General features: G+C 34.6%; 2 protein-coding genes across 3 annotated transcripts in view; one reads left to right on the top strand and one right to left on the bottom strand.

The window, feature by feature from the left end:
* Positions 1–13621, top strand: part of LOC118179968 (TIP41-like protein) — a 94745-nt gene extending 81124 nt beyond the window's left edge. The window contains exons 7-8 of one of the 2 annotated variants that reach the window (XR_015040861.1): positions 3532–3594; positions 7127–7200. Coding sequence is in view for 1 of the 2 variants with exons in the window: in XM_085815925.1 (XP_085672051.1) it covers positions 3532–3594; positions 7127–7219 (156 nt within the window). In the remaining variant the exon portion in view is untranslated. Of the gene's footprint in view, positions 1–3531; positions 3595–7126 lie in introns of both variants that reach the window. The other variant, XM_085815925.1, reaches the window with a different exon arrangement.
* The window catches only part of LOC146997805 (uncharacterized), a 65365-nt gene continuing 52277 nt past the window's right edge, over positions 7611–20698 (bottom strand). Inside the window, exon 4 of the mRNA XM_085815927.1 lies at positions 7611–7808. Within this exon, the coding sequence (XP_085672053.1) occupies positions 7660–7808 (149 nt within the window). The 3' untranslated portion in view covers positions 7611–7659. The remainder of the gene's footprint in view (positions 7809–20698) is intronic.

The raw sequence follows: 20698 nt of genomic DNA, 5'->3' as shown, positions 1-20698 counted from the left end.
CATGGTAATGTTTGTATTTGGCAGGTCGTTTATCTGCACATATCCAGTGAAGTTGCTGCTATTCAGAAGCAAACGGTTGCCCTTCAAACACACATTAAAACATAGCTGTTAAATTTTCGTTGTCGAAGTTGGTATGGAGCTGGAAATCAACATTAAATTCTGCTTCAAATTGGGCAAAATTGCTCAGAAACCCATGATGCATTGAAACAAGTGTCTGGAGAGGAAACATTGTCCCATTCATAATGGTTTAGCCATTTTTTGGGACAGCCACAAAAATATCGGAAGATGATGGACACTCTGGATGGCTGAATTCTGTGCACACACCAAATACAATTAAGAAAGTTTGTGAGCTTGTAACTTCGGATTGCTGATTAACTCTTGAAGTACATGCCATTAAACTAAACATTTCAAAGGAGGTAATTCAGCAAATTTTGAAGCAAGGCTTAGAGGAAAGCAAGATTTGTTCCTCACCGTTTATTAGAGGGACAAAAGCAATTTAGAATGGACTTGTGCCGTGAATTCATTGACAGTGGCAATGCCGGTCCTGCATTCCTCGCTTCAGTAGTAACAAGATATAAGTCTTGGTGTTACTAATGTGACTCTGAAAGCAAATGATAGTTCTGACTGACAGTGTCCAAGCTCACCAAGACCGGAAAAATTTTATTTCGAAAGTCCAAAATCAAGGTAATATTAATCCCTTATTTGATAGCAAAGGACTAATTCATCATAAATCTGTTCCCTCTGACATCTGCGTAATAGTACAGTACAAAGTCTTTAATTCGGACTCGTCGGGACTTTGGTGATACTGGATTAGGGGTTTTCCTGGATTATAGATCATCAATTTAAATCTGGTAAAATGGCATGAAGAAATTGTAAAATTAAAAATATGAAACCATAATTTATGAAATAAAGAGCAATTATGATCTAAAGGGTATCAAAATTTACAAAAAAAAAAAAAAAAGCTTAATATTTATTTGTTTACTTTATTAAACATTTCTTTCAATGTAAGTTGTATAAGTTGCTTCGTTTTATGGGATAATACTTTCTCTTTAATTCTATAAACAGACATAAGTTCTTGTTCAGTTACAAAGTTTCACTGCTCAAGTCCTGTAATTGCTGTTCCAAGAATACCGACTAACTTGTTAATAGAAATTTTTTCGTTTTCACTAACCTCTCTGTCACTTTCTTCATGCCTTTATCCATTTTTTGCAGCAATTGCACTTTTTGTTTGATGGACATTGAAACATGCTTTCGCTTTGTAGATCCTTTGGCAACTCCAGAATCGGAAACTGTTTTTGACATAATTGAAAGTTCAAGCTTACTTTTTATAAAATTGCTCTAACAGTCTGCAAAAAATAATAAGCCGGATCCAATTAGAATATTAAGGAACAATGCAATCTGCAACATTAACTGAAAGAAATAATTAGATAATTTTAGCTTAGCTTATACCGTTGGTTATACATTAAACATGTGTGCATAAATGTATTATGTGCATGCATAAACACTGCATAAAGTTTGTAGCTTTATGGTCCGGATTATAGATCATTCCGGATTATGGACGTCCGGATTAAAGACTTTGTACTGTATTATGCTTATGTTCATGCCAGCCTTCAACAAAGAGTTTGCAGAGTAAGGCATTGTTTTCAACAGAATGGGAGTTGACTACTTTTGCATGACAGTGCCCAGCCTTACATTGCATTACCTTTCTTTGATCTTTAATGTGGATGTCAAGAACTGTTTAATGCGGTTTTTGACATCTACATTAAAGATCATTCTAGAAGAGGACTTTAAAAGTTGTTTCAAAACTTACACTGCTGAGCACAGAAGTGTATTATGTAGGTGGGAGTTATTCTAAAATATATTAAATAGGTATGTATTTCATATAATATTTTCTGGAATTATTAAGTCCTGGAAATTGATGGCTGCATTTGTACCTTTAATTTCTCAGCCACAATCTGGAAATACACTGGAATTACTTTTTTTTATCAGTTGCCAGTTCCTGTAGGGCCTCTCCTGCTTTCTGCTCTCAGGTCTTAAATAATGATTGGTGATAGTCTTTGAGAAATCTTTCTCCAAACTGCATTTCTAATTCATTAACAATGACATCAATATCCATAAGTGGTTCAGGTAAAATTGTGTGCAAGATCTCAGCAATCTCTTATGATAAACAGGCAGCCAAATTTTAAAACTTTGGTGTTGGGATGCCACTGATTTGCCTGCATAATCATGTCAAATTGTGTTTTGTATGACTTCCCATTATTTGGGATCATTTATTTCTTCCCATCATTTTATTCGGAGATATGATAACTAATGTGGTATGGTGTTCAAAGCAGGATGAGCTGGTGTGTTCAAAATATGCTGATCCAGGACGTTATTTACAGATGAAACTCATTCTAGAAATTTCTCTTCTAATCTATTCATTACACAAATTTCTTTATTTAAGGAGACTTTTACATTTTTAACTTCTTTGTTTATAGTCCCTAACTTTTTCTCAAGCTTCTATTTTACGGTAACCACTGTTTTGTTCACAGTATTCATGGTTTTGTCTTCAAAAATGACCATTTTCTCCTTTATTTTAGCAGCATTCATTACAATAGACTTCATTTCAGCAGAATTCACTTTGGCCTTAGCTGCTACTTCTTCATGGCTGACAGCAATCATTTTGATAATGACTTTCAGCTGCTCTTCTATCTTCCTTGATATCAGCATTCAAAGAAACTTCTTTATTGACACTAGTTGTGGCTGACTATGGGTTTTAATATCTTACTAAACTATCATTGCATGTAAACAGGAAAAAATTTATTATAAAAATTAAATATACAGGGCATAATATATTACAGCAAATAGCTCTAGAACATGGATGTTAAACACGTTCTTCCTTAAAGCACAAGAAATGTTGTCATTTGCCAAAAGTGTATAAATTTTATACATAGTAAGCACCACTTTGCCAAAAGTACTTGTGAAGTAAATTTTAAATCGTAATTCAGCAAATGTTAAAACTCACAGTTGAATAACAACTAACTAAATAAATTAATGTACAATATTTCAGAAATACAGAAAAGCCATAAAAAGCATTTAAATATTTACTGGTATGTACAATAATATAAAATAAAATAAAAGAGCAAGGGGCTTGCAAAATAGAGATAAAATTCACAAAGAGCACGTATGAGTCCTCTACAGCTCACCACTGGAGGCTCATATATTGCATATATGACTTATGTGTTAAATTATTATATTTTCTCTGTAAGTTGTCACATTTTCTTTGCGAATCATTTCTTGTTTAATTGATGGAGGCCAAAAAATGCATCAAATTTGCACTTAATTTTTAAAAGAACTTAAACAAAGGATCCCTAATATTTATCTAGATTTCTTTAAAAAATTAAGCTTAACTTAATGAAAGTGATTAATTGAACATTTAAGCGACTCGTATTTGAAACCATTAAGATTGCATTTGATTCTACATACTTCATATTATAAATTTTGTAATAAATTACAAGTACTGTATCTAATTATTCTGTTTTATTTACCTAGAAAGGTAATTCTTACGTTCTGAGGGAACATATGACAAAAGAAAGCAAGCTTGAAAATCTAAAGGTAAAGTAAAACTAGATTAGCATGTAGTTGTTATAATGAAAAAAAAAAAAAAAAATGCATGTAACTCTCAGACTGGCATAGGATTTCACTAAGAAGGCCTATCTTTCCCAAAATGCCATGAGAAAGAGCTATTTTCTTGATTTTAATCCCAATGATTTAATGACTGCTTGGTCCTTTTACCCAGATTACTATTAATATATTGCCTTAATTCCTTGGATGTATTTCAAGATGACACACAAAATATGTTAGGTTGTATACATATGGCTTTAACACTTGGAGAGTTAAAGCAAAATTATTGTGTGCATGGTTACATTAAAGATCTGTATTCAGAAATTTACTGTAGTAATATTCTAACTGTAAAATTCATTTAATTGGCAGATTGTAATTGTAAACAATGTAATTACAAATTGCAACTTCTGTGTGCACAAATTTAATATTACTTTAAAGTTTTTGAAAAATCAGAATATTTTAATGCACTTGTGCTCAAGACATAAGCAACAAATGTGAAAAGGGGAATAAAAACATACAATTTGTATATAAGGTAGAGGTTGCATCGCCAAATGTAAATAGGCAACCAAAATTAGCATAACCTGGGTAGTCACACCACAACAAAATTAAAAATTGGCATGTCAGACTCGTGTGTCAGTTCACAAGCAGCAATAGTTCCATGTAATCCAAGATAGTCAAAGCGGAAAGCATAACCTGAAGACACCGTTTACACGATGAAATATATTAGAGGGTTGTCGGGATGTTGCGGGCTGATGCAAGACAAACCGCTTTTGCGAGAGAGCTGAATGTGCATCATAGTTTCATCAACAGGCTGTGAAATCATTACCAAAGGGCTTTGAAACCTCTGTAAAAGATGGTCTGGACACTGGAGGATTACCACAGCGGCAGATGATCGCTTCCTATTGCAATGTCCAAGATGCCATAGATCACTAACAGCATGACAGTTGGCGTTATATCTCTCTTCTGCTGTTGGACAGCCTGTATCCCACCAAATTTTGTCATGTTGACTGCATGAAAATGGATTGTATGCCCAACGAACTGTGCTTTGTGTTCCTTTGTCCTTATAGCATATCAGAACATGGTTAAATTGGGCTTATGAACATCGCAGTTGGATACCAGAGCATTGGGGCCACATATTGTTTATGGATGAGTCGATTTAACATGGAGAATGATTCCCGAAGTTATTTAGATAAGATAAAAGTTTAAGCTTCCCGGCAATGTTATGACGAGAGCAAGAGATAAGTTATCAAGTGCCGAACTTCACCAAAAGAGACCACTGCATAAGCTTACTTGTATGGGCTGGGATAGCAATGAACAGCTGCATCGACGTTGCATCCTCTTGTGCATCCTCTTATGCATCCTCTTATGCATCCTCTTATTGCTGCAATGGGTACCAACTCAATATTTATTGATGATAATTTCCACCCGCATTCAGCTCAAGTGGTGCGGTGTTATCTAGAGAGTGAAATAATTCCAAATCAACCATGGCTTGCTAGATCACCAGAGGATCCCATGAGGACATATTGGGGCAATAAACAGCAGGTCGCATTCTGCCATCAGGCCCTTTCCACAAGCTCCAATGTAAATTACTACAGGAATGGCAATAGTGTGGTTAATTGCTTATTGTAACAACAAGCAATTAACCACACTATTGCCAGCTTGCCACATTGTCAAACATGCAATTCAGCAGTGTCCGCCGATAACATCGCTGATGAAAACATTGCAAGGTGAAAACGTTGTGGTACAAAATATCGTGAGAGAAAAGAAAGCAAAGAGAAAACATCGTTGTTATAAAACATCATGGTACAAAATATCGTCAGTGAAAATAAAGCGGTTAAAAAACTTCACAGTTTAAAAACATCATCGAAAATATCATGGTAAAAAATAAAGCACCTACAAATCATCACATCACAATAACATTGCATACATGCATTTTTCAGGTTTTAAAAGCTGTAAATACATTTTTGCATAATGATTTGGGAGCACAAGAAGGAAAGAGGAATATTTTTACTTTCATATTTTTGAATGAACTAATAATTTTTTTGCTGAAAAAGTAAGAAGGAAACTTAAGCAATTGAAAATGAGTAGAAAATTAATGCAACTTATAGCACTTAATAGAATTTTAAATTTATGTAGTTGTTTATTAAAATTCATTAATAAATTTATATTTTCTATAAAGTTTTATTCATAATTTTTCATGAAAAATACAGCCTAAAAATGTTTAGAAAAAGGAAGATAAATAACTGCATGAGGTCACCTCTATAAAAATGGCTTAGTTAATTATTAAATTACATTCTTTCACGTTCATTAATCTGATATTGCTTTGGTGGAAATTAAATCTTGTTTTGTTTCTGTTTATTCTTAAAGTGTCGTTGACATTTCTTGCGCTTCCAAATCTTTATGCGAATATGCATTTACAACTTTTAAAATCTGAAAAATGCATGTGTGTGATGTTATTGTCATGCAATTATTTGTAGGTGCCTTGTTTTTTACCACAATATTTTCAGCAATGATGTTTTTAAACTGCAAAATGTTTTAACCGCTTTATTTTTGACGATAATATTTTGTACCACGTTGTTTTAGAACTGCAATGTTTTCTTTTTGCTTTCTTTTCTCCTACAATGTTTTGTACCACGATGTTTTTGCCTTGCGTTGTTTTCTCCACAGCATTTTCATTTGCGATGTTTTTGGCTGTAACCCAACTCAGCTATAGGCCTCCATGCCTGTTATTAGCATGATATTTCCCTTGCACATTCTTCCGACCTGTTTGCTTTTTTGTGATGAGATGGTCATAATACATATGTTTTTGTATGCTTTATTTTTTGCTATGTGGTCTAGTAATGCTACACCAACCTCTTGGATCAATTTCACGTATATCCATTAAATAGTTTTTGTTTTATTCTGTGTTTTGCGATTGTTGCTTATTTTTTAGCATGAGTGTATTTATGATTTTTTATTCTCTCTGTTATTTTTTAAATAGTTTTAAAGTTTTAATAGTTTTAATAGTTTAAAGTTTTAATAGTTTTAGTCAACTACAAGTTTTTAAAGTTTTAATAGAATGCAAAAAGTGTTGCTTAAAAATTTCATATAAAAACAAAAATTATATTTTTGAAAAGTGATTCAGTTTAATCTAATAACCATTTTTTATCAAGTATAGTTTATTATTATTTTTTTAATTTTTGATTAAGTTACATTACATTAGCAAATCTTAAAATATCAATTAATAGAATGAAAACCTTTTGAAAAAAAACATTCATTGATTACTTGCTGAAAAATAGAAAAAATAACTATCTTATTTAAAAAAAATATTTTTATATATTTATGTAAGAGGCTAGAAATAACTGTAATAATTAAAGGTTCAAAAAATTTATTTTAGCAAATATTGTGTGAATATAATTCAGCAAGTCTAATATATGTGTAAACTTATTTTTAATGTATTACTAGCCTTGTGTTTTTAAAGTCTGTACACTGAAATAAATTTTATCTGGCAACTTTTTCTGTACTTAATTTTCATATTTTTTAGGTTCTTCCAGCTCTGCTTTCAAATCCTCAAGAACTTTCAAATCACTTACCTATAGTGAAGACTGAATATGAAAAATTAGAATTCTTTATATAAATATGAGAAAATAGAGCATTCTGTATATAAACATTTTCACTTAAAACGATGTCATGATACTTATAGGAATTAAATAGCATTTTTTATTTAAAAAAATGTGGGTTTCCTGCCATGTTAACTTATAGCACTTTTCTTCTATTTTTATGTTAATTATTTACAAGAATGTTGTATTTAAATTGCTTCATTTTAAAATATCAATTATTTTTAAGAGGTTATATTATCCGATCATTTATCAGATATTTGTAAATTATCTGAAAGTTGTTGGGATGGGAGAGGGGAAGAACCACTTTTTAGGAAAAGTGAAGATATGTATTTTGATTTTAACTTTCCTATAGCATGAATAGTATTGCATTTTCCCCATCCCCACATTAATATTAATAGGAAAACTATACACAGGAAAAGTTAAATTTTATTTTGAAGCATATTTTAGGATAACATAATTATTTCGTCATTGTAGTTTCCGTTTCATTATTATTCTTGATGGAGTTTAAACAAGTTTCATATGCTTTCTCTAGTTCTTGGATCTTGTTTTTTACATCCATGCTATCAATTTTGCTTGCTAGCTCAATGTTTGCAAAAGAACATTCTACTGAAATAAAAAGAAAAAATCATAATCATTTAAACATCTGATATTATTCAATTCTCTTCATTAATTCCTAATATCACTTAATTTTTCCTCTGTGGAATGAGCTTAAATATGAGAATTCTTAAAAAGAGGACCTTTGGCTATTTTTTATGTTCTGTGACCATTTAACCATTTTCTCATTTGCAGTTTCAAACTTTTACACTATTTTTAAATTGCAGCTTTTAACCTCAGACTCTTTATTGATAAATTTATTGTAACTGCAACTCTAAGAATAACATTTTTTAAGGTAGATAAAGAAATGAAGTTTCACCATTATCCAAAAGTTGCAAGTCAGTGATGAAAATATAATGTAGACTATTCTCAGTAATTTTCTTACATCTTTAATAAACACATTATAATGACCTTTTTTTTATTTTTGAAAGATAACGCTTAGTTTTTACTTCTTAGTGTAGAAAATTAAGGTTTCATATACTCTGCAGTAATTTTAAAGTAACAACTATTTCATTTACAGTAAAAGCCCAACCATATGGTATTCAGCTAACTGGAAAGCTCAAGTAACTAAAAAATTTTTATAGTTCCAGTTTTTTTTAAACATTCCTTTACAAAATTAAGCAAATTGGAGATGTGTTAAGCCATCAAAAAGCACGGGTTTTGAAATCATGCTGATAACTTGTGAATAGAATTAATTGCATGGCTGTCTTTCAGAAGGCACACTTTCCTCCCTACCATTGTAATCAACTTATTGATCCAAGAATTCATCTTTGGAACAGGATACACCTTGCACAAAGAAAAATAGGAAGTTACTATCAAGAAACTTCTAATGTGAACTCCATGTAGAAGCTTTTTCTTACTATGGCATTGGAGCATATGAGAAATTCCTATGTTCACAATAGGCTTTATTTTGTCTGTTGTGATCACTATATTTGCCAGTATTTTAACTATGTGGAAGGAGCATTAGAGTAACAAACCTTCTCAGTTCTGCTAAATGCATTCCAAAGTATTATAATTATTTAACAAATTTGATATTAACATACTTTCCCATTGACCATTTTCAACAACTGTCACCAGATAATGTGATTTCCAACCAATAACGTAAAAGCACAATGTCACATAGTCATAAGATCTTCACCTTAATTTTATATAAATTGGATTAATTCTTGATAAGCCAGTTTAGTTTTTGTAAAGAAAATATAAGTCAACTGTTATTTATCTGCTTTTCCCCACAGTTTGAAAAATGGTTACAATTTGGGATCTGCCTTCTTTCAACAACATGGAGTATTTTCAAAGTTATAGAACCTTTGCACCAAAAAAAGTGTATTTAAATGGGAATAATAAGCCACCTTATTTGAAAACGAATAAACAATGGTGTTGCAACATGAACTATGATATGCAATTTAAGACTTTTAAATGCTATGTCCATGACTTGAATCTTATGATTCTAATTAAATAAAGAATGATGTTTAATCTTTAAGCTTCTTTGAGCATGTTTTGTGGCACCTTTGCTAACATTTATGATTGATAGTCTTTTATATAATCGAATAAGATGCTTTAATTTCTTATGTTGAAGGCTTATCAGCCTTCAGCAATATGCCAGATTTTATGTTTGGAATACATTTTTTTAAAAATTTTATAAATTTTAAATGTAGGCTTTTTATACTGACTGATAACAAAGAAGATGGCTGTTTTTATTATTTTAGACTGGAAATTTCTTTCTCCATTTACATGACTTTCCTACCATGAATTGCGTTTTATATACGCTCAGGTATCCATAAATTTCGTGTATGGAATTCAGAATTTCCTGAGGATTCTGAATAGTCAAGCTTTTACTGTTCTATGCAATAACTTTAAATTAAAATTTAAGGATTCCCGTATTTAATTGTGTTTTATGGTTATCAATCAATCATATCAGTCGGTTATCAGTCAATTTCACTTATCCAGAATTCCGAATTTCCCAAACATTCTGGATAGTCAATCTTTTACTGTACTATACTCAGTGCAAGACTTATGTATAAGCTATACAAGCTATAGTTTAGGGCCCCCACTTTCTTGGGGGGCCCCAGATAATTAAAATATAGTATAACAGACTTATAAAGGGCCCCATATTTCAAATAGCTTAGGGCCTTATCAAGTCTAAATTAGGTTCTGACTATGCTATATAGATAAACTAAAGTCAGTAGCGTAACAGCCCTAGTGGGCCAACGCCTGCAGTGCTCCGAAATCTGCTTTCTTGACCGTGGGCCCCGGGGTGCATAAGCATATGGCCTGAACAAGTGGTCAGCTTGGTTGCAGGACCCCCAGTGTTTAGTCCCCAAATGAACTTGGTACTCATTTTATCGATCCAAAAGATGGAAATCAAGGGATAAAAGGCAGAGTCGACCCTGCCCAGCCCGAGGATCGAACCCCGGACCTGTGGTGCTGCTGTGCGACGCACTAGCCACTGCACCACCGGGCCTATATATATATATTCATGATATTCAGTGCTGAAAATAAAAACACTCATGCGGTATCCAAATGGTATGGTTTTTGAAATTTTAATAAAAAGCATAAGTTCTATTGAACTGAAATTGTTTTTGATTTGTAGTATATTAGGTAAAATATTTCAAATGAGGTTATTTCATAGCTTCTGAAGCCCAGTTATCCTGCCTGGTGGTATTCCTTCTTAACCATCAGATAAGTGAAGTTTCTGAATGAAATGCATTCTTAAAATATAAACATGGAAAACATTTATTTAATGTTTCGACCACATAATTATTAATACAATATTCTTTAGTATAGAAAGCTTCCTTCATAAAAGGGAGACTCTACAAATTATAGGCAAGAAATATAAGATTTAGATAAGTAATTTTTAATGATAAAGTACACAGAGCTCATTCCCTGGTGCAGCAAGGCTTTCTAAAATTAAAATTGACTTATTTTATTCACTATCTGCCAATAAGTATTTGGACACCCATGCAAATGCTGATATCTGCGGTCCTGATACACTTCATGTCCTCCACCATTAAATATCATGTAAACAACATTGGCATTAGTGGCATGCAATATGCCACAAACTGCAGAGTTATCTGATTTCAAGAAAGGTGTAATCATCAGCTATCACAAAAATGGTGGATCCTTAAAGGGCATATCTAGTGAGCTGAATTACCCAAATTTGACAGTGGCCTATGTGATTCAGAAGTGGAAGGTGAGTGGCAATTTTTAGAATCTGCTTTGAGTTGGCAGACCCATGAAACGGAGATAGGCAATGATGAGTGCTGTCCAGAGAAATTCAGAAGAACCGCACCTATCCGATGACCCACATAGTTCAGGAGTTTCAACAGGCAACCAAGAGTGTTGTTTTGATCAATACCATCCATAAAAAAGCACATCTGCTTCTTTTCATTGCCGTGCTGCTACTTAGAAGCCTTTGATCAAAAAGTACAACTCCACTGCTCTGTTAATATGGTGCAAAACGTGTCGTGGACCATTGATCAGTGGAAACGAGTTCTCTGGAGCAGTGAATCAAGATTCACCTTCTATTGTTTGGATGCAGGGTCTGGGTCTAGTGTCTGCCTGGACAATGCCTCTAGCCAGAATGCATTGTGCGTACAGTAAAGTTTGGCAGCGGTAGAGTTATGATCTGATGTTTACCTGGTAAAATGTGAATTATGATCTGATGTTTACCTGGTAAAGGCCAGAATCCTTGGTCCAAACTCATGGTAAAGTGAACACCTATGCCTACTGCACTATTTTGGATGACAGTGTACTTCCTACATTTTAGCAGTTTCACGGTTGGACTCATGTTACTTTCAGGATGACATCGCCAGCTTCCTACCATGGATAGGTATGATGACAGTGGGTTGACCAAATGAACTGACCTGAAAGCCAAGACCTAAATGCTATCGAGAACCTGTAGGATGAGTTGGATTGCTGATTTAAGGGTTGCAACAACCATCCAGTATCGGTGAAGGAACTGACATGTCTTCTCCAAGCCAAGTGGAAGAAAATTCCAATAGCCATCATACAAGGACTTGTAAAAAGCATACCCCGGAGGATCGAAACTTAATTGGCTCTCAAGGTGGCTCTACCAACTTTTGAATTTGAGCAAATTTTGTTTTTCTTTTATATCACAGGTGTCCAAATACTTATACATTAGTAAAACATTGAAAATGCTGTTAAGCATCTGCTATTAAATTAGTACAAACATCTTATTTCGATGAAAATGGGAGATTTTGTTTTTAAAAAAAGGAGGTAAAAGCTGCAAGATGCAACTACTATTATATTATCTAGATGGGTAAAATTCTGCATAGCAATATCTGAAACTGTTTTTTATCAAATTGGTAACATGACAAGTTACTTCAGTTGTAGTTTAATAACACTCAGATGGTTGACCTGTTTTGCATCAAATATTAATTTAACAGCCACCACTAATGAGTGATTATGACTGTTTGGCCTCTAATGTTAGTTATATTAAATGAAACAACAAAATTTTAAATCATAATTTTATTAATCTTTTTTTAATATGAAGTGATAATGTATGATAAAAAATCTATTTTAATAGGAACACAATTTTTTTTTAACTAGTGGCGGGCCCTCAGCCGACTTTGGCTTAGCCACTACTAAGGTCAGAAGTAGTGGTCACTTTATTATGGAGGCACTTAATAGGTGGACCACTTTTGCCTCCTATGAAGGGATGGACAGTTACAGCGATATCTCCTCCGGGATTCGAACCCGTGTCCTTTGGTGTCATAGTCGGCTTCCCCAACCTCTATACCATCTGGGTGGCAGGAACACGAAAAGTAATATATCTTCATTTAAAGCCAAAATTAAAGTCTCTATGCATTATTAAAGACAAATTTCAACAGAAGTGAATTTTTAATTATACATCATTTTTCCATCCTTTGCTGATCTACATAATATAGTGGATTTCAAATTCTTATAGAATAAATTTTTACTATGATTTTATTGGTTTATTTTTTGTTTGAAAAGCATACATTTCATTTGTTCTTTAAATGCTATAAAAAATTTAACTAATTGAAATTTTTTCATCAATAGTTATTAATGTATCTGAAAACTACAATTGTGTTTTAGTGAGATGTTGGTCTACTGTTGTCACTGCAAATGAGTACGTTTTATGTTTATTTTCAATAAAAATTTTGAAAATTGTTTCCTGGATGATACATACTGCGCTAAATCTTTCTCTCTCCCCCCTCCCAGTAGGCAGACACTTTCTGGTTAAACATTTGTTGCGAATTATGGCTAAATCCATTTTCACTTTACTGCTTCATCAATGATAATGTTGCCACAAAGGGTGACCAATATTAACACCTGCAAGATGGGGAAAAGGCAATATATGTACAATTAAACCTATGCCCTTGATTTCATGCTTGCTGTCAGCATCCACAGTCTCCACATCATTCAGGGCAGTGGCAATATATAAAAATTTAAAATTACATTTCCTGCAAAATTAATATATTTAAATGTATGGTTTCTGACATAACTATGAAATTTAGAATGCAGAAGCTACCTTTGCTTGTCAGGCAGTTGAACTCAGTTCTGTGTATCAGTGAATTTTTAAAAAACATTAAGATGTTTTCTCTTTGTCTGGCAGATTAAAATTTCTCTTTCTTCAAGAAATGGTTATGCACTCTATTGCAAAAAAATGTGTGCGCCCAGAAAGAATTGAGCCACAACTATGAAACTTGACAGTAGTATAGCGTTCGAGTAGATAAACAAAGATCTAAAACTGGGTGAAAAAAGCATTTTATTTATGAGTAGCAAAACAAAGAATGTGAAAATCAGTAGGTGGTAAAGCCACACCTGGCAGCTATACAAGCAGATACTCAGTTGAATATGGAATCAATTCAGTTACCGATGTCCCTATGCTGTAGATTGTGCCACAAATGAGGCAACTGATCAGCGAGTTGGGACAGTTTGTACATGGCTGAATTTGCTTGTCCAACATGTCCTAACATTTTCGATAGGTGACGGATCTGGAGACCTGACAGGCCAGTCGATGGCATTAACACGTCAAAGATATTGTTTGAAAAGTGGTGCTGAATGTGGCTAGGTGTTGTCCTGCTGGAAAACAGCAGGACAAACTTAGCCACATTCAGCAACCTAGACGACTTGCTAAGCAGTATAATCAGCTGCGAAATATTGTCAGCATACCTATAAACAGTCAAAGTACCTTGCAGCACGACTAAATGAATGGCTGTCTCAGCTGCTCGTTCCCCAGACTGCACACCTTGTGTTCTGGATGTGTGCCACTCAGTAATAAATGGTACGTTGGACTGGACTGCACATCGCTCTGTCTACAGACACTTTTGCGGCCGTCATCACCATTGAGAGAAAAACATGATTGATTGCTGAAGATTGCATTTATCCAATCACATACTGCATCAACTTGAGTGAGAGCAACACCATGTAAAACGACACTGCTTATTGTGGAGTGTGAATAGCAAATGTCTTAATTAGATGTTTAGTCACATAGTCTTCTGTGAATCATATCCTGGGATCCCTGCATGTTAGCAAATGGCGTTGAATCGATGATAGTGTAACTGTTGGTGCAGACAATGGCATCTCTTCTAATTGCACGAAAATGGTGGCCTGTAGACATCTCGAGCCTCTATGGCAGCTGACTATAGGCTTTCGCTGAGCCACTGATTGTAGCAATGGACAACGACCATGTTGTTTCAACCAATAAGCTGGCTGATCTACCTGCTCGACCAACTGCCCTCATTTAGCAATATCTGACCACTGTTCATAACACCATCGAGACGTCTTAAAGGCATCTTTCATTATAATGTTGTGTATCTAAGCCATCAGCGCAATTGTAAATGCTGGTTACCCAGCGCAAGTGCCCTTCTACATTCTACCAGCTGCACACTTCAGATGCTCATTGTATCGCTCCACAGTGCTGATTGGTGCTGTGAGTTTAATCATTTTACACAAACCACATATGCATGGCATCTTTCGTATTTTTGGCTCAATATTTTGAAGGTGCTCTTTTTTTAACAAAGTGTATTTTATTAATTTCTGTAGATACAGGTAAGTCTGTATATATATATATATATCAGAGAGTAAATATAGCCATGTCTAATAAAGTCTATTAATATGTATTATAATGTATAAAATCTGACTTTGTGGACTAAATAGGTATTTATTTGAACTGGGAAATATGAGAAATTAATGATGCCATCATTGAGATTCAAGCTTTAAAGCTAGCAAATTATGTAGAATTAGATTAAGATCATGTAGTTATTATGCATGTAGCAAATTATGTAGAATTAGATTAATATCATGTTATGTAGAATTAGATAATAAAGGAATTCAAAATTTTAAAAATTATGCTACATGTACTATGCTTTTAATATTTTTTCAGAATAATATGGATGTGTATTTAATTAAAAGATGACATATGATATGAAAATATTAAATTTTTTACTTCATCAGTTAATCAAACTCTTAATTAAGTGATACATATATGTAAATCATTCTGAACTCTTAGTATACACTAATTTAATTTGATTTTCAAATCAGTTTAAAATATATTATAAATCAGCTGACTGAATCTAGATGTATGCTTCATAATGGAGCAAATTTTTTAAAATCTCAATGTTTTAAATATGTATAATAAAGTTTTTAAAATTTTGTGCATTGGATATTTTTTCTTGTACTATGGAAAATGAAGTGAAAATTCTAGTTTTTTTTAACTCTGCATAAACTATAAAATGCTATACTTATCTAAAATTTTAATTACATGGGTGTTATAAGTAGTGGCTGCTGGCTTTATTTTTTAAAATATTATTCCTAGGTTGGCTTATATGTAAATTTGTGAATGGCAAATTTGATTCCTGAATCAAACTAAAAGGTTTCGATTTTTGGAGGTGTTTGCATGTGTATGTATGTGTGTATATCTCTCACTCTCAATATATATATTTGCAGATGATAAAACCAAATAATTCTGTAGTCATGGCCATAGGGGTGATAAAAGTGGCAGACATGCGGGAGTGGTGCTTTAAGCACTCAGCAATTTTATATATACTGATCACATCTTAAATAATAGAAGATACAGGTAAGTGAGAGATGTGCAGGTGCACATACAGGAAGAAAGCTGAATGTAAAGCAACTGGAGTATTTATAAGCTTGGCTCCAATTTTCAGTTTTAAATGGTAATTAGATAAGAGCTTTCGCGTTAAAGGTGATAAAATGGTGCAGTACAGATTCCTTGGAGGGGATTGTATCCAAATTAAAATCGGGAATTAAAAAGGCTGTAGCTAAATTTAGTTAGTAATTTTCTTTCATATTTCTTATCATATGCACAGACACACACTCATGCATGCGTTGCGAAATGTACAGGCGCGGTAGGATAGCTTCCCCGCAAAGCAAGTTTAGGGTTGCCATAAAATGGCTATGCAAGGCGGGGTTGCCACATTTGGCGAGAAATCGCTCATTTGGCGACAGAATTGGCAATATGCCATGGACGGATGGAGAATCTTCTGGAACAAATTCTTACCAGTTTAGCCTAGAATGTTCTCAAGCCGAAAGCTATATAAACCCTGCTGGTCCGCAGTCAGTTAGTGTGCCTCGTCTAGCGACCTGATAGTCAGTCACTGAGCGAGTGTCTCGAAGTCTAGCGCCGAGTTGGTCGTCGAGTGCATCGTTTTGTCTTAGACTGTGCTGAGTCGAGAGCTGTACTCTTGTGTATTGTCGAGTGCATCGCGAGTTGTAGTGTGGAGGGTCTCGAGAGTACGTGGAGTTCCGAGAACGACCAAGCAGAGTTGGGAGCTGTACTCTGGTGCTTTGCAGTGAAGCTGTGTCGACGACCATTATAGCCTGATAGTGTGAAGGTTGTATCGCTGATTGTGTCAGCGTGTTTATAGTAGTCCTTCGACTACTATAAACACGCTGTAGACTCAACACAGTCTACTATAAACACGCTCTCGACTCAGCATAGTCTAAGACTCTAAAAGTGTTTTTGAGCTGTCCTGATTAATATTGGCTATATAAAGTGTGTTTCGATACTTCATCAAGTGCCGTTGTTATTCACTCCAAATCTACAAACGTGAAGGAAGAAAATAACGCAACAACTGGTGTCAGAAGTGGGATTTGCGAGTGAATGCCAGTGACCCGCGCGCAGAGAAAAGTCGTGGCAGAGGAAACGAAGACTTTGATGGACTGCTTGCTGAGATGAAAGCCGGGCAGGAGGAGATAAAGGCTGAAATCAAAGCTGGACTGAAAGAGATGAAAGCCAGACTGGAAGAGAAGAAAGCCCGACGAGAAGAAATAAATGTTGGCCAAGAAAAGGTCTGAGAGCAACTCCAACGGGTAGTTTGGGAGGGATTGAATCAGCTCTTCATCCAGTTGGCAAGTTTTAACGATTTAACTGACATCCTGAATTTAGAGATGGGATCTTTTGCTGATACTATATATTTGGTGTCAGTTTGAGATCTTATTTATTATTTACCTTTCACAGGAATTACCATTTAAAACATTTGACTTAAATGATCATATAGCGGAAGAACAATGGGCAACATTGCCTAAACTCTTTTCCTTCTTTTCATCAGAAGGAAGCGCCACTAATGTTATGTTATGTTAACTCCAACGGGTGAAAGTCGAGCTTCCAGAAGAAACTGGAGTCATAAAAGACGATGTGGAAATGAGAGAAATGGCATCTGAAGAATCAAAGGATGAAGAAATGAAGGAAGTAGCTAATGAACTGTCTGAGAAAGATCAAGAAATCAAGGATAAAACATCTAACGGGATTAAAGAAAACGAACGAAAGCATTAAGAAATAAAAGACGCGAAGGAAGCTTTTGATTCTCAAGTGCCTGAAGTGGAAGTGAAAATACGACTGTGAAGTTTGTCAAAACTGATAGTGAAGTTACAAAGTCTCAGGCAGTATGCGTTGAACCATCTGAAAGTGCATGTGAAGCAGAGATGGGAGAAGCTGATGTGCAGCTTAAGCAGTGCACTCCAGTATTGCAGTAAAATTCATTCACTTCACAAACTAGGTGTGTGCCTCATAGTGCAGACAAGGACTTGATTCTAAACCAGGATGCTTCTGTTTGTAAAGAATCGGGTTCCGTTCATGACTCTGATGCAGAATTTAAAGCTGGTTCCCAGGAAACAAGGGAAAACGAGTATGTAGCAGCTGCTAAAAATACCGAGGTGAATTGTATGCATGCTGCGAATGAACTACAGAGTGGTGAACAAACTGTTTCACATCTTCCTGTGGATGAAAAGTCTAAAAGAACTATATCTTCAGATTGTGATATGCAATACAGAAATGCATCTGAGAACTGCAGAGGAAAAATATTTGACACGGGTATAACTTAATGAAAAGACTGAGACTGAAATTCATTTAGAATTTTAATTTGTGTAATTTGAAATTGTTATGTGTTTAATTTGTACATAGTGTAAATATTTGTTTCTTTAGTTATACCTTATGTTTGTTTCATTACGTTTTGTTTGTATCGAATTAGGCTTCTGACCAAGGGTTGTACTGCCCGGGAAGTGCAGTCCTTGGGAGGGGCAGTGTTACGAAAAGTACTGGTGTGGTAGGATAGCTTCCCCACAAAACAGGTTTAGGTTTGCCATAAAATGGATAGGGAAGGCAGGGTTGCCACATTTGGAGAGAAATCGCTCATTTGCAAACATTTGGTGACAGAATTGGCGATATGCCATGGAAGGTTGGAGAACCTGGAACAAATTCTTACCGGTTTAGCCCAGAATGTTCTCGAACACAAGCCGAAAGCTATATAAACTGTGTTGGTCCGCTGTCAGTTAGTGTGTACCTCGTCTAGCGAGCTGATAGTCAGTCATTGAGCGAGTGTCTCGAAGTCTAGCGCCGAGTAGATCGAGAGAGTCTTTTAGTGTATCACGAATTAGTGCATCGTCGAGTTTTGTCTTAGACTGTGCTGAGTCGAGAGCTATACTCTTCTGTATCATCGAGTGCATCGCGAGTTGTAGCGTGGAGAGTCTCGAGAGTACGTGGAGTTCCGAGAACGACCAAGCATAGTCCGGAGCTGTACTCTGGTGCTTTGCAGTGTAGCTGTCTCGACCGTTATAGCCTGATAGTATGAAGGCTGTGTCGCTGATTGTGTCAGCGTGTTAATAGTAGTTCTTCGACGACCGTAAAAGTGTTTTGGAACTGTCCTGATTAATATTGGCTAAATAAAGTGTGTTTCGATGCTTCATCAGTGCCGTCGTTATTCACTCCAAATCTACGAACGTGAAGGAAGAAAATAACGCAACAACTGGTATCAGGAAAAAGAGAAAAAAAGTAATATGAAATATGATTGTTAACTTGATTGGAAAAAACTGACAATAGACCTTTAAATTTTTAGCCCAGAAGGGCTCTCAAAATGGCACTTTTGTGGCATTTCATTATAAATGGCAAATCACTTTTTAAATTGTTGCCACCAATATTATTGCCCTGTACTATATTTAAAGAAATAAAATAAAGAAGAATTTGCATGAATGCATGGATATTTTTAGCTTTGTGAAAAAACGATGGCCATCAAATTTTGAATAACGTAATTCTCCACCCACACACGTTTTGAATTTCAAATTTCTTTTATTATCTATTTCATATTTTGCAGAACTTTTAACAAATTTTTTACTAACAAACTAAATGATTTCAAAGCGAGCAAAGTCAACACTGTATGGAAAAAAGAAAACGTTTTTATCTTGACTCGCGAAATTGTTTGTTGCAAGTTCTAAAGATATGTTGTTTTAAAATATTTCATAATATTGCTGTTGAGTTGAATTTTATGCGGTTTAATAGCAAAGCACATGGTATTTAATAAATAAAGATAACACACAAAATGCTAGGAAAATGCTATTTTGGGCATAATATAAAATCTGAAAGCTTTCAGATTTCTTTTATTATTATTGTTAATCATTAATTAAAACATAACCCCTTTCAACACGTCTGCATTTCTTTAGATTTTTACCCAGTCACTGTGCATGAGTTACATGCTTTTGGCTGCCTATGCTGGTTGCTAAAAGAGTGTCTTTTGCTTGGCTGCTTCTGTTCATTTTTAAAAATGTAATATGTCATAATTAGAACTGCTGGGTGCAGAATGTCCCCATTATGTTGCGTCATGTTGTAAAATGCATCTGAATAGAATAATCAACAAGTAATATATTTGGATTGACAAGTGATTTTGTAATTCTTCAAAAGTTCCCATCATCTACTATTAAATTGATATTTCAGTGATCTTCTAACTTCAGTCCTCTCACGACTGCAAAATAATTGTTTTCTTCCCTAGTCAAGCACTCATCTAATATCAAATTATCTGCATCGAAACAGATTTTCATCACACAAACACTCACACATACATACATATATATATATATATATATATTGTTACGGAATGCCTAGATGTGGTAAGGTAGCTTCCCTGCATAGTGTGGTTAGGGTTGCCAAAGATTCGCAGGGAAAGGCATGGTTGCCAGATTTGGCTTGAAAATTGGCAATATGCCATAGACGGAGCGAGGACATTCTAGAATGCATTCTTAGCGGCTTTCTTCGAGAATGTTTTTAAAGATAGGTTAACCCTGCTTGTACACAAAGAAGAGTATATTAAGTTCAGAAATAAGCTTGAGAGAAACCGAACTGAGTCGGGAACTGTACTTTAGTGCTTAGCTATGAAGCTCTCTTCACCATTGTAGCCTGAAGGCTGTGTTGCTGATTGCTCCAGCATATTCATTGTAGTTTTTAGATGACTGTAAACGTGCCTTTTGGAACTCTCTTGGGTAATATTGGTGAACAAATTGTGTTTTTATTCTTCATCAAGTATTACAGTCGTATACTCCAAATCCGCGAGCCCATACAATACAATATACACTGTAAAAAAATCGAAGCACCAAGAAGGACTTTTGCAGTCATGACGAAATTTGGTATGCAA

The sequence above is a fragment of the Stegodyphus dumicola genome, chromosome 4, assembly GCF_044657685.1.
Source record: "Stegodyphus dumicola isolate Sdum_Otavi_A_Nest chromosome 4, ASM4465768v1".
NCBI classification, from domain to species: Eukaryota; Metazoa; Arthropoda; class Arachnida; order Araneae; family Eresidae; genus Stegodyphus; species Stegodyphus dumicola.
Note: the sequence above shows the minus strand (reverse complement) of the source record. Positions and strands in the feature narration are given on the sequence as shown.